The 15,235-nt window shown below is 44.1% G+C and overlaps 1 protein-coding gene across 14 annotated transcripts in view; it reads right to left on the bottom strand.

Annotated features, from left to right (window-relative positions):
• Window positions 1-15,235, bottom strand: part of LOC139406747 (CMP-N-acetylneuraminate-beta-1,4-galactoside alpha-2,3-sialyltransferase-like) — a 109,648-nt gene that overhangs the window by 20,669 nt on the left and 73,744 nt on the right. For 3 of the 14 annotated variants that reach the window (XR_011634018.1, XR_011634019.1, XR_011634020.1), the window contains exons 11-12: window positions 10,569-11,122; window positions 9,274-10,359 (exon numbers count right to left, since the gene is read on the bottom strand). The exons of 1 other annotated variant lie outside the window; for it this stretch is intronic. Coding sequence is in view for 8 of the 13 variants with exons in the window: in XM_071149736.1 (XP_071005837.1) it covers window positions 2,556-2,660 (105 nt within the window). In the remaining 5 variants the exon portion in view is untranslated. Of the gene's footprint in view, window positions 1-2,103; window positions 2,661-9,273; window positions 11,136-12,714; window positions 12,847-15,235 lie in introns of those variants that run through there. 10 more of the 14 variants (XM_071149736.1, XM_071149737.1, XM_071149738.1 and 7 more) reach the window with 6 other exon arrangements.

The following is a 15,235-nucleotide window of genomic DNA, read 5'->3' as shown; positions in this document are numbered from 1 at the left end:
AATGTAAATATCAAAATGAGAACTTGCAAAGAACACTGCGTAATATGTCGCTGCATGGGTAATTCCAGTAATATACTGTAAATTAGATTACAGTAACATTTTTGGTAGCGTAAAATGCATTACCGTAAAATAGATTACAGTAGCTGTATTGTAAAATTAATTACAGTAAATTATTGGCCACTTTCTTCCAGTAAGTTACTGTAATCCATTATACTGTAATGTATTTTACTCTACCAAAAAGGTAGAAAATAAGACAATATGTAGTTGATCAGAGAATGGCAGATAAGACACCACATATTATTACTTAAAAAATGTAAATTAATTTGGGCAAAAACAAAGAAAATTATAATGTTTATACAACAACTGACAGTAGTCAGTAGTAACACTGAGTATGTTTGTGGGCCATGCAGAGGCCTGACATAAAGTATGCATCCCAAATGACACCCTATTCCCTAAAGGGCTGCAGGTAGCCTAGCAGTTAAGAGCATTCAGGTCGCTGATTCAGGTCGCTGAAGGCACTTAACCCTAATTGCTCCTGTAAGTCGGACTGGATAAGATTGTCTGTTTAATGATGTATAGGCTCCTGGCCAAAAGTAGTACAGTACATAGGCAATAGGGCAGGGCTCTCCAACTCTGTTCCTGGAGAGCCACCCTCCTGTTTGTTTGTTTCTCCAACTAACCTGATTCAGTTTATCAGCCAGCTAATTATTATAATCAGGTGTACTAGATTAGTGTTAGAGCAAAAACTTACAGGATGGTAGCTCCCCAGGAACAGAGTTGGAGAGCCCTGTAATTGGGTGTCAAGATAACAGCATTAAGACCAGAGCAACAGTTTGAAACGTGATCCAGGACAGTTCAGTGTTTGGGAACCACACTGATGGACTTAAGATCACACAAAGCCCAGTGTTTCTCACAGAGAACAGTAAAATAAAATATAGGCTCTTACAAATAATATATGTTTATCCAGTGAGGGGCTTGATTGTTCACTCATCTTCTTTGCGTTGAAAAAAAAAAGACAGAGTAGAACAAAGTAATCTCTAAAGGTAAATAATTGTAATACATCGTAAAAGGTGGGAAGGAAGGAAGTTGAGCATCTCTGCTTCCTGATACAGTAGAACAGAATACGTATGCACATTATTTGCTACCCCGGCGTCAACCATCCTATAATGACGAAGCCCAGATAAAGAGGGCACCGCAGCCATTACGAGATATGAAAATAAATAACAGTTTACGAACAGTAACAGCAGTTTCTGCGATGCGTATGTAGTGACGGAATATATTCAAGTATACTGTATGAGCAGAGGTATGCACTTCTTCCTCCTCCAAAGATATTCTCGGTCCATTTTTTCATAATACTGTATTGAGTCAGCAGTTTTAAGTTCCTCGGTGTCCACATCACTTGTCATGGACCAACAACACCACCCCTCTTGTCAGCGTCTGTAATTCCTAAGGCGACTGAAGAAATTTGGCATGTCACCCCGGGTCCTCTCCAAATACTACCGATGCACCATCGAGAGTGCCCTGACTGGTTGCATTACGGCCTGGTACAGGAATCGCTCCATTCACGCCCACAAGGCCCTCCAGCGAGTGGTGAAGACGGCCCACCACATCACTGGGACCGTGCTCCGACCCATCTAGGACATCTACTCGAAACGGTGCCTGAGGAAAGCTCCAAGCATCATCAAGGACCTCGCACACAAGTTGTTTACTCCCTTACCGTCAGGCAGACGGTATCGGAGCATGAGGTCTGATACCAACAGGCTCAGTGACAATTTGTATCTACCAGCCATCAGACTACTGAACACTTGAACTTGACTGACCACCTTCTCTGATTCTCGTTACCTTGGCACACCTTAGCGCGCGCACACACACACACAGGCACACACACACACATGCACACACACACATGCAGACACACACACGCACACACACATAACAGATGCTGCTTCCAGACATATTGTGATTGCTAAATACTGCACAATTTAAACACTTGCCCCCAAATCCCCTCTTGCCCAAAACCCACAGATAAATACTGGACTATAAATTGTGCCTTCCTGTATTATAGTTATACACAAAAATATTCTATTCAACTGAGCCATTTACTTTATGTTCATATTCTTATCATTTATTATTTCTTATTGTTGTTGCATTGTCGAGAAAGAACTTGCAAGTAAGCATTTAGTTGGACGGTGTATACCATGTTTATCCCATACATATGACTAATAAAACTTCAAACTATTGTCACACAGCAAATCATAAAATAGAACAGAATAACTCTGCGTTCAACAGAGTTCAAGTTCCATTTGTTCTAGAGTATTCTAGAGTGTTGTGTATCTCTCCAATGAAGTCCAGTGAAGATGCCATCTACCACAGTTATCTTCCGTCAGAGATATAGGAACGCTTCAGAACCCTTCACCAGCCTTCTGTCCTGACAACAGTATGCCTCAGCCAGCGGTGAAGGTTAGTTTGAGGGGAACAGAGCAGGACGTCACAATACTGCCCCTGTGTTTCTCCTCCATATCTCTCTGCGATCTGGGATTGGCTGGATGTTGTCATCAGCACCCCGAGCCACAGATCCCATGGGTCAAGTCCTGTATAACCCCGGCCTTCACCAGCTTAATCAGGAACTCCTTCTCTTTAGAAATGTTATGAGTCCAGGACTGTGAACAGGAGACAGGGAGGGAGGAGAGGATAGGTGGGGAGAGAGGGAGGATGGAGAGACAGAAAGGACAGGGGGGTAGAGGACAGGAGATGCAGAGGAAACAATTAGGTACTTTACAGGGGATGGAGGTAAAAAGTAACATTCTTTGAAAATGGAGGCAGGGAGGATGACAAAGCTGTTGCGTCCACATACTATTACTTTACTTTCAACTTTTGATCACAGAGATTTTCTCAGTGGAGGCAAAGGCGAGAGGTACAATAGAAGACCGAAAGTAAACAGACCATTGAGGTTGACAGGGACACTATTGTGTCTTTTTAAAAGGAGCTTTCTACACTTACGGAGCTGTCCCTTAAATACAGCGGATGAGAGAGAGACAACACCACATGACTGACTGTACACTGTGGTTCACCAATGGCTAAACCATTTTTTTACCGTGGGCTGTTGGATGCAAAAGATAAGAGAGAGAAAGAGAACTGATTTATTATTATGGCTCCACGAGCTAAATGCGAAAACCATTCACTGCTCAAAACAGCAACGTCCATAGTGAAAGATCTGATGGAGATGCCGGTACATGACGGTAAATGATGATGGGAAAACTAATGTCATTGCAGGCATGTTCAAAACCTTTTACTAACCACAACCACATCCTTTACAGGCACAACCTATCCCATACTTGCCTCTACTGAAACCAATAGCTGTTATCAAACAGTTGAAAGGCAATAGCTATCGTGTCTGGTCTAAAACATCACCCTTTTGGGTTCCGTGTAGAACTCTCTGTAGAAAGGGTTTTACATGGAACCCAAAAGGGTTCTACCTGGAAACAAAAGGGATCTACTGGGAACTAAAAAGCCTAAGAATCCCTTTCGGTTCAAGATATTACCTTTTTTTCTAATAATGCAGTGAATCCTTTAGGTATCATTAGAAAGAGCATATGATAAGTGTTTGAACAGTCTTAGCTGTTCAGTACATAGCTGTGTGTGTTTGCTCCATTCAGAGGCAGGATAGCCTGTTGGACCGAGCGGTTCTACTGGCACAGACCCAAAGGTCTTTGAGTGTGAGGCCCAGCGTTCATCTTGGAATGACAGCTTCACACGGGCCCTGGGTCACCCACAGAGAGAATAATGTACTACCACAGCTCTCATTATACATGGCAGGGGGGTGGGAGTGGTGCTGAGATGGGTTTGTGCCACTGCAAACTAAAACACAAGTTGACACAAGGAGAGTGCACACTGACATCTGGTTCAAAACAAATCAAATTGTATTGGTTACATGCACCACATTTAACTGGTGTAAACTTTACATGGAAATGCAGAATACAAAAATACAAATATTTGCTACATAAAAAAAGAAATAGTAACACAATTAAAACAATAACGAGGTAATATACAAGGAGTACCAGCATCGAGTCAATGGGCAGGGGTACTAGGTAGTTAATTGAGGTAATAGTGAGAAATTTCCAAGAAACTGAAGATCTGGTACAACGCTGAGTTGAAAAGAAAAAGCCATATCTCAGACTGGCCAATGAAAATGTAATATTAAGATGGGCAAAAGAACACAGACACTGGACAGAGGAACTCTGCCTAGAAGCCCAGCATCCCGGAGTCGCCTCTTCACTGTTGATGTTGAGACTGGTGTTTTGCGGGGACTATTTAATGAAGCTGCCAGTTGAGGACTTGTGAGGAGCCTGTTTCTCAAAATAGACACTCTAATGTACTTGTCCTCTTGCTCAGTTGTGCACCGGGGCCTCCCACTCCTCTTTCTATTCTGGTTAGAGTCAGTTTGCACTGTTCTGTGAAGGGAGTAGTACACAGCGTTGTACGAGATCTTCCGTTTCTTGGCAATTTCACGCATTGGAATAGCCTTCATTTCTCGGAACAAGAATAGACTGATCAGTTTCAGAAAGTTATTTGTTTTTGGCCATTTCGAGCCTGTAATCAAACCTACAAATACTGATGCTTCAGACACTTAACTAGTCTAAAGATGGCCAGTTTTATTGCTTCTTTAATCAGTACAACAGCTTTCAGCTGTGCTAACATAATTGAAAAAGGGTTTTGTAATGATCAATTAGCCTTTTAAAATTATAAACTTGGATTAGCTAACACAGTATGCCATTGGAACACAGGAGTGATGGTTGCTGATAATGGGCCTCTGTCCGCCTATGTAGATATTCCATTTAAAAAATTGTCCGTTTCCAGCTACAATAGTCATTTACAGCATTAACAATGTCTACACTGTAGTTCTGATCAATTTGATATTATTTTAATGGACATTTTTTTTTACTTTCTTTCAAAAACAAGGGCATTTCAAAGTGACCCCAAACATTTGAACAGTAATGTACATGTAGGTAGGGGTAAAAGTGACTAGGCAATCAGGATATATAATAAACAGACTAGCAGCAGCGTACGTGAAGATTGTGAAAGTGGGTCTATAAGTGGCATCAATATGCAAGTGTGTGTGTGAGAGTATGTAGTGTGTGTGTGTGTGTGTGTGTGTGTGTGTGTGTGTGTGTGTGTGTGCGTGCGTGCATGCGTGTGTGTGTGTGTGTGTGTGTGTGTGTGTGTGCGTGTGTGTGTGTGTGTGTGTGTGTGTGAGTGTTAGTGTAGTGGGAATGTGTGGGTAGAGTCTAGTGAGTGTGCATAGAGCCAGTGCAGGGATGTCAGTGCAAAACAATTAAGATAAAGAATTAAATAATAAAGGGGATCAATGTAAATAGTCCAGGTAACCATTTGATTAACAGTTCATCAGTCTTATGGCTTGGGGTTACAAGCTGTTCATGTACCTTTTGGTCCCAGACTTGGTGCTCCGGTATCGCTTGCCATGCGGTAGCAGAGAGAACAGTCTATGACTTGGGTGGCTGGAGTCTTTGACAATTTTTAGGGCCTTGCTCTGTAACTGCCTGGTATAGAGGTCCTGGCATTTTCGTGCCCTCATCATGACTGTGTTGGTTGTGTTTGGATGATGATAGGTCCTTAGTGATGTGGACACTCCACTACAGCCCCTTTGATGTGAATGGGGGCGTGTTCAGCCCTCAATTTCTTGTAGTCCACGAAAAACGTATTTGTCTTGCCCATATTGAGGGAGTGGTCTGCCAGGTTTCTGACCTCCTTGCTGTAGGCTGTTTCATTAGCCTCAGTGATCAGGCCTATCACCGTCGTGTTGTCGGCAAACTTAATGGCGGTGTTGGAGTCATGCACGGCCACGCAGTTTGGGTGTACAGGGGGACTACACGAGGGGAATCAGCACGCACCCCTGAAGGGCCCCCCTCACCAACTAGGGGCGGCCCGTCAGGAAGTCCAGGATACAGTTGCAGAATGAGATGTTCAGTCCCAGGTTCCTTAGCTTAGCGATGAGCTTGGAGGGCACTATGTTGTTGAATGCTGAGCTGTAATCAATGAACAGCATTCTCACGTATGTGTTGATTTTGTCCAGGAGGGAAAGGGCAATGTGGAGTGCAATAGAGATTGCGTCATCTGTTGATCTGTTGGGGCGGTATACGAATTTCAGTGGGTCCAGGGTTTCTGGGATGATGATGTTGATGTGATCCATGACTAGCCTTATAAAGCATTTCATGGCTACAGGAGTGAATGCTATGGGGCAGTAGTCATTTAGACAGGTTACCTTGGCATTCTAAAGGCACAGGGACTATGGTGATTTGCTTAAAAAATGTAGGTAAACTACATGACCAAAAGTATGTGGACAACTGCCCGTAGAACATCTCATTCCAAAGTCATGGGCGTTAATATGGAACTGGTCCCTCCCCTTTGAAGTTATAACAGCCTCCACTCTTTTGGGAAGACTTTCCACTAGATGTTGGAACATTGCTGCAGGGACTCACTTCCATTCAGCCACAAGCGCATTAGTGAGGTCGCGCACTGATGTTGGGGCGATTAGGCCTAGCTCGCAGTTGGCATTCCAATGAATTCCAAAGGTGTTCGATGGGGTTGATGTCAGGGCTTTGTGCAAGCCAGTCAAGTTCTTCCACTACGATCTCGACAAACCATTTCTGTATGGACCTCGCTTTGTGCACAAGGGCATTGTCCTGCTGAAACAGGAAAGGGCCTTCCCCAAACGGTTGCCACAAAGTTGGAAGCACAGAATCGTCTAGAATGTGGGCCTTCCCCAAACGGTTGCCACAAAGTTGGAAGCACAGAATCGTCTAGAATGTCAAGTTCTTCCACTACGATCTCGACAAACCATTTCTGTATGGACCTCGCTTTGTGCACAAGGGCATTGTCCTGCTGAAACAGGAAAGGGCCTTCCCCAAACGGTTGCCACAAAGTTGGAAGCACAGAATCGTCTAGAATGTGGGCCTTCCCCAAACGGTTGCCACAAAGTTGGAAGCACAGAATCGTCTAGAATTGTATGCTGTAGCGTTAAGATTTCCCTCCACCAAACCCAGATTCGTCCGTCCGACTGCCAGATGGTAGAGCATGATTCATCACTCCAGAGAACGCGTTTCCACAACTCCAGAGTCCAATTGGCAGCTAGCTTTATAACCACTCAAGCTGACGCTTGGCATTGCACATGGTGATCTTAGGCTTGTGTGCGGCTGCTCGGCCATGGAAACCCATTTTATTCAGCTCCCGATGAACAGTTATTGTGCTGACTTTGCTTCCAGAAGAAGTTTGGAACTTGGTAGTAAGTGTTGCAACCGAGGACAGACAAGTTTTAAGCACTACATGCTTCAGCACTCTGCGGTCCTGTTCTGTGAGCTTATATGGACTACCACTTCACAGCTGAGCCGTTGTTGCTCCTATACATTTCGACTTCACAAGAACAGCACTTACAGTTGACTGGGGCAGCTCTAGCAAGGCAGACATTTGACGAACTGACTTGTTGGAAAGATGGCATCCTATAACGGTGCCATTTTGAAAAATTAACTGAGCTATTCAGTAATGCCATTCTACTGCAAATGTTTGTCTATGGTGGTTGCATGGCCATGTGCTTGGTTTTATAGACTTGTCAGCAACAAGTGTGGCTGAAATAGCCGAATCCACTAATTCAAAGGGATGTTCACATACACTATATATACAAAAAAAAGCTGGTCAGCGCATACTCCGAGTACGTATCCTGGTAATCCATCTGGCCCTGTGGCCTTGTGAATGTTAACCTGTTTAAAGGTCTCACTCACAACGGTTACGGGGAGCATGATCATACAATTGTCCTGAACAGCTGGGGCTCTCACACATGCTTCAGTGTTGTTTGCCTCGAAGCGAGCATAGAAGGCATTTAACTCATCTGGTAGCCTCCCATCACTGGGCAGCTCTCAGATGGGTTTCCCTTTGATGTCTGTGATAGTTTGCAAGCCCTGCTATATCCGACGAGCATCAGAGCCGGTGTAGAAGGATTCGATCTTAGTCCTGAATTGATGCTTTGCCTGTTTGATGGATTGTCCAAAGGCGTAGCGGGATTTCTTATTAGAGTCCGGATTAGTAGTTGCGGAGTTATGTGTGTGTTTGTGTGCTGAAGGTGATTGCATGTCAGCCATGGAGGGACCAGAGCAGCCACTCTGGGCTCTGACATCCCTCAGTAAAGAGTGATTTATGACCAGGCAGAGTGCTGTGTACTTAACCAGCAGATCAGATGGCCCCTGTAGACACAGGGACTTGTGTCTGTCTGTGTCCTTAGTGTCGGTCTGTGTCCCTATTCCACATAGTGCACTACTTTTTTTTTAGGGCTATGGTCTAAAGTTGTGCACTATTAAGGGAATAGGGTGCCATTTGGGACACACTCACTGTGGTGCTTGTGGTAGTGTCTCCTCTTTTGAACTCAGCACCCACAGGCTCCTATACACTTGACTTTCTTTACACATCCTACTTCATATCCTACTCCACATCTCGCCTCTCATGTGGTGGTGGGAATTGGGAAGTAAAATGATGAATATAAGAGAGTAACCACGAGACTCTTGGGTATTAAATAATGACAGAAAGGTTTGTGTAAACTTCCACTGGGGAGAAGTAAACTATCAAAGCTAAACAGACAGGATGTTGGTGGGCAGGGGAGACAGGGACACACGCTTAGCAGGGAATGCTAACACATAATCACCGGCTGGCTGTAAGGTTCATAGCTGTGGACTTTGAGTGGGCAGATGGATGGGTGGATGTTACTGGTATGTTCCAGTAACTAAGGGTTCAGAGAACAGCCGATACCACAGCAACACAGTCAGTGACCTGTATGACTCATCATCAAAGGGATCCCCCGCAACCTTGTATTTTTGTCTCTTTCAGATCAACCTAACTCTTTCATAAGGTGACCCTTTCACAACTTTACCCTTTCACAACCTAACTCTTTCAGAACCTAACCTTGTCAACACACTTAGAAATAAAGGTACTATCTAGAACTTAAAAGTGTACTTCTGCTGTCCCCGTAGGAGAACCATTTAAAGAACCATTTTTGGTTTCAGGTAGGACCCTTTCCACAAAAGGGTTCTCCTATGGGGACCACCAAAGATGCCTTATGGAACCCTTTTTGGAACCCTTCTGCACTGAGGGATTCTAAAGTGAAAAAGAGTAGCACTAACTGGCGGTGGACTCCAATAGAGGTGCTGCTTTAACATGTTGGTACAACTGTCCTCTGGTAGAAGGCAGATAATGACAAGTAGGAGACAGATGTACAGAACACACTTTATTCCACATTCAAGACAGACAGGCACACACACACACAGAGATAGGAATTGGACTGATGGTAGTAGTGAAAGGGATAGTGGTTGTCTAGGAAAAGACAAGAGAGAAAGAATCAGACAATGTACAACTGTTATAGCTACAAAGGCAGTAATAACAATGTAATTGTAATGCTACTGTAGTAATAGCAGTGCTAATAACTGCATCATTGTAAAGTGGCAAGCAATATATTGGCTAATAGCACACAATGAACAGAACAGGCTACAGGATGTACAAAGGAATAGCAGTAGCATGAGCAGTACTAGTACGTTAGCAATATTGGCTACACAGAGAGGCTAGTAGGACCCAGTTAATGTAGCACACAATATGACAGTATACATGTACAGTAGCACACTAGGTTAGGCAATAACAGGCTAGTAGTATGGGACAGTATATACAGAGGCAGGATAGCATGCTAGGCTGATAGACCACAGGCTCTTGGACATGGCAAACAACGTAAAAGCTATACAGTTAGCACGCAAGGCTAATAGATAGCATTAGCATGCAAGGATGTTAACGTGTAGACAATAACAAGGCCATGGGGGCAGGCATCTTGGGAGAGGCCAGGACGTGATGATGTTATAGGCCGGCCATCTTGGGTGAGTGTGAGACACAATAGGCTGGCAGCCATCTTGGCTCATGGAGTGTAATGGGGAAAGATTTTACCTCATAGCCTGAACATGAAAAAAGTATGTACCCCTGAACTATGCCATAAGGGCCAGCCAGATAAGCAGGACTAGTGTGGCTAGTACACAGGCCTGAGATAGTAACATTTAACCCTCAAATTAATAAGCACACAGTAATTACACAGTAGTTACACAGTCCCAAGGGACTATTATATACAGAGGCAGAATATGCACATGAACCCTAAAGTCCACTTACATGGTCAGTGACACACTATCACATGGTTGCACAGTCCAGGGTGGAGGCTTGTCCTCGTAGGAAGGATCCAGTGGTGAGTTTTGTTGAGGTGGTGCAAAGTTCTTCTGACCTGTTGTCTCTCTGCACCCCAGCAGTAAAAGGCTACAAAGTTTGTCTCTTCAGTATCAGAGATAGGGAGAAGGTTTGAATGGTTAATGTCTGAGGATTTAATGATACAGGTTAGAGGGTTTTGTACATAAAGGCTGCAGGTATAAATTACACACTTCAGGAATGAATCACTGGAACCTAGGATAAGATAATGATCTTTAGAGTCTTCTATAAATGGGCGGTAGGTAGACTGGCGGGTAGGAGCATTGGTTAGGTACCCGAAAGGTTGCTGGATCGATTCCCCGAGCCAACATGGCAAAAATGTGTTGTTCTGCCCTTGAGCAAGGCAGTTAACCTTTGTCGGTTTACTGCTGAGGTAGGCTACCATCCCCTGCCTCAGCTTGACCCCATTGTGCAGTGGCAGAGACCACTTCACACCTCTGAGTTAGGGACCAGGTTGCTAGGGTAAGGACACAAAAAAACAGAGGCAGTGGGAGAACCTATTTAAGTAAGTAAATACATTTTGAAATTTTTTAAAACAGTAATAGTAGTAGGCTACTTTGTAGGCTAACTCAACTGAGCTGCTAGCTAGCTAACTTTACACACTGTTTAGCTAAGTTAATTAAATGTAATCAGCTAGCTAACTTTCTTTTCACTAGCTACCTTGATGTAATCATTGTAAATTAAAAAGACAGTCTCCAAAAGCATTTGTAGAAAACAGCCATGGAATTATTGACAAGTGTTACTCCCCTTTTCCGGGACGGCTAAAAAGCCCTCCCCAGCGCCCTTCCTTCGGCAAATCAGATGACGCGTCCATTCTGCTCCTCCCTTCCTATAGGCAGAAACTTAAACATGAAGTATCCATGGTAAGGATTGGTCAACGTTGGTCTGACTAATCAGAATCTATGCTTCAAGATTGTATGTTGATATGTTCTGAGTTGCCTTTGAGAATAACATTGACGTATACACTGACTCAGTGACTGAGTTTATCAGATCAAATCAAATCAAGCTTTATGTTTTTTTGCCAACCGAGGCAATGAAACCTCTCGAACCAGCTAATGTGTGGAAGCCCGACGAGCCAGCTGAGGCACCCCTGGTTCCTACAGCACCCGGGCCCGACATCACCAACAAAACAGAAAACAAAAACCTCCCTGATGCTTCAAATATTGGTGTCAGCATTCTGTAAGGACAGACGCTAGAGACGAGAAGCAAGTACAGGGAGAGAACATTTAATGAAACACGGACAGGAATAGAATACGGACAGAGTCTGGGCAGGGGGAAACAAAATAACAATAATGCTGACACAGGGGAACTGAGGAACAGACAGATATAGAGGGGCCAGGTGTCCAGGTGTGTCCAGGTGTGTCCAATGTGTGCTGATGTGCGTAATGATGGTGACAGGTGCGTGTAATGATAGGAAGCCTGGCACCAGAGAGGAGGAGCGGGAGCAGGCGTAACACAATGACACAAACCGAACAACTAAAAAGCACCCTAAGGAAAAGAAAAGCTAAAAAGAAGTGTCCACAGTCCACATATGTCCAGCGTTTCGGTCTCCCTCAGGTTCTCTAGCAGGCTATTCCAGAAGCATAATAACTAAAGGCTGCCTCTCCATGCCTCTTGGTCCTAGGCTTTGGGATAGTTAAAAGGCCAGTGACAGAGGACCTGAGGGACCTACTGGTTACATAACTTAAAAGCAAGTCTGACAAGTACTGGGGTGCACAATCATGGATTGTTTTAAAAAACAATAGAAGAATCTTGAAATGTATTATAAAACTCACAGGCAGCCAGTATTCATAGAGGAAGTGCATAGAGGATGTTGTTCCCACTGTGACGAATAAAACTTATCCAAATAAAATACATTATTGGCAGCGTTCAGACAAAACTAAAAGTGTAAACCACTGCAAATAACCACGGCAAGGTGACTGGGAACATGGACGAGTACAAACAGTCCAGCTATGCCCTCCGTAAGGCAATAGAACAGTCACAATTCAATGGCTCAGACACGAGATGTATATGGCAGGGAGTCCAGACAATCATGGATTATAAATGGAAAACCAGCCACGTCGCTGACACCGACTCCTTGCTCCCGGACAAGCTAAAAATCTTCTTCACCCGCTTCAAGGACAACAAAGTGTCCCCGGCATGGGCCAACACCGGTCATGAGGAATGTGAGCTCTCGTTCTACGTGGCTGACATGAGTAAGACATTTAAGTGTGTTAACCCTCGCAAGGCTGCCAGCCCAGACGGCATCCATAGCCGTGTCCTCAGAGCATATGCAGAGTGTTTAAAGACATATTGAAGCTCTCCCTATCAGTCTGTTGTCCCCAATTGCTTCAAGATGTCCACCATTGTTCCTGTACCCAAGAAACTGAAGGTAACTGAAGTAAATGATTATCGCTCAGTAGTACTCACATCTGTCATCATGAAGTGCTTTGAGAGGGTAGTTAAAGATCATATCACCTCCACCTTACCGGACACACTAGACCCACAACAATTTGCATACCACACCAACAGATCCACAGATGATGCAATCGCCATGGCACTGCCCTATCACATCTGGAAAAGAGAAATATATATGTAAGATTGGTGTTAATTGACTACAGCTCAGCCTTCAACACCATAGTGCCCTCCAAGCTGATCACGAAGCTCAGGACCCTGGGTCTGAATCCCAGCCCTGTGCAACTGGGTCCTGGACTTCCTGACGGGCCGACCCCAGGTGGGGAAGGTAGGCAACAACATCTCCACTACGTTGATCCTCAACACGGGGACCCCACAAAGGTGCGTGATCAGCCCTGTCCTGTACTCCCTGTTCATCCATGACTGCGTGGCCATGCACGCTTCCAACTCAATCATCAAGTTTGCAGACGACACATCAATGGTAGTCCTGATTACCAACAACGACGACACCGCCTACAGAGAGGAGGTGAGGGCCCTAGTGGAGTGGTACCAGGAAAATAATCTCTCTCTCAACGTCAACAAAATGAAGGAGCTGATCGTGGAATTCAGGAGGCAGCAGAGGGAGCACGCTCCCATCCACATCGACGGGGCCGCAATAGAGAGAGTTAAAAGCTTCAAGTTCCTCGCCGTGTACATCACTGACAACCGGAAATGGTCCATCCCTGTTCAACCTCACTCTTTAATCTCAGGAGGCTGAAGAAATTTGGCTTGGCCCCTTCTACAGATGCACCACTGAATGCATCCTGTCGGACTGTATCAACGCCTGGTACGGCAACTGCACCATCCGCAACAGCAGGGCTCTCCAGAGGGTGGTGCGGTCAGCCCAACGCATCACTGGGGGCACACTGCCTGCCCTCCAGAACATCGGCAGGCTGTGGCCTGAGTCAGCTAGAGACCACTAGCTGGCCTGCGCCCAGTAGCCTGCCCTGAACTTTGGTCATTTTTACTAGCCGGCTACCAACCGGTACTTAACCCTCCACGTTAGAGACTGCAGCCCTATGTGAATAATGTAGTCATTGAGCACTGGTCACTATAATAATGTTTACATACTGTTTTACCCACTTCATATTGTCGTGTCTTTCCTATCATTAACTGAAGACTGATAGTTTTTATCAAAGATTCTCTGTAATTAGTTACTACGCGATCAACTGATTAATCACATAACTAATTAACTAGGAAGTCAGGGCACCAAAGACAAATATTCAGATTACAAAGTTATAATTTCCTAAAATGTTCAGGTATTTTCTCTGATCAATTAGTCTTCGAATAAATTAATTATTTACTTTACCTCACGTTAGTCTCATTCCAAACGTCGTAAATGGTTGGTTATCTGCACGTACACAGTCTTCACTATGAGTCATCCATACATCAATTGTCTTAAATCATTTATTTATTACTAACTAAGTAATTCACAGAAATGCATAAACAAACAAACAAGGTAAATGTAATGATAGGAGAATGTGCCCTAGTGGGCTAAACCGGCAAGGCGGCTTGTTAGACAAAGGGGGAAGTGGGGGTCGACTAAGAAGTCACTACAAAGTTATAATTTTAACAATTGAAATGCTAATCCTTTGCACATGAACACTCACTCATTCGGGAACAATTGCAATCAATATGTATATTTATGCTCAGTGTGTCGTCTTGATCGCTGGTGAAAAGTTCATTTATTTTGTAGAATTGTCCGTCTCTCTCCCTCTCTCTCACGGTTGTGGTTAGAGGGGATTGTATAGAATGGATGTTTCGGCGGTTGTTGTTCTTCGCGTTCAATGATACCGAATTCCTAGCTGCAGACTAGTAATTAATATCAAAGACTTGTTCTTATTCTGTCGGTATCGATAGTCTAAGAGTTTAACCACGTGGTATGGTTAAAAGATTCAGCAATGGTCTACAACCTTTGTCCTCCCAATAGAGAAAAACATGGTCTGCAACCTTTAGCCATCTCGTAATTAAGGTAAGCTCGTTCTGCTGATCATTTCTCAAAGTTGGGTTTTATTCGGAATGGCAGAAAAGGAGCTGTCCCAGGAGGCCATAAGCATTTTGCTACACCCACGATAACACCGGCAAAATATATGTACGTGACCAATAACATTTTATTTGATTAGGAAGACGATGGAATTCCAACTCCAGCTGTCAGTAAAGGGAGAGTGTAGGCTACTGGATAGGCTAGGTAACTTTCTGGGAGGACATTATGAAAAGATTCTCATGTTCCAGTCCCTAGAGGGAAAGACAGAGAGATAATAGCAACATAATATTCAGTGCTGTCTAATTTGAGTATAACGAAGCCTGTTTCTTTGTGATGTTTTCTGTCCTCAGATATGTACATCAATGAAAACCTGTGTTCGCAGATGTGTAGCACCTATATTAGCACGTTATACACATTGTGTACGTTATATTACTCACAATGTATCAACCTATTACAACTGGAGCAGGTCAACCCTGCTGGAGGTCTGCATCAGCCCAGCAATAACACACCGGATTCAACTTATCA

The sequence above is a fragment of the Oncorhynchus clarkii genome, chromosome 4, assembly GCF_045791955.1.
Source record: "Oncorhynchus clarkii lewisi isolate Uvic-CL-2024 chromosome 4, UVic_Ocla_1.0, whole genome shotgun sequence".
NCBI lineage: Eukaryota > Metazoa > Chordata > Actinopteri > Salmoniformes > Salmonidae > Oncorhynchus > Oncorhynchus clarkii.
Note: the sequence above shows the minus strand (reverse complement) of the source record. Positions and strands in the feature narration are given on the sequence as shown.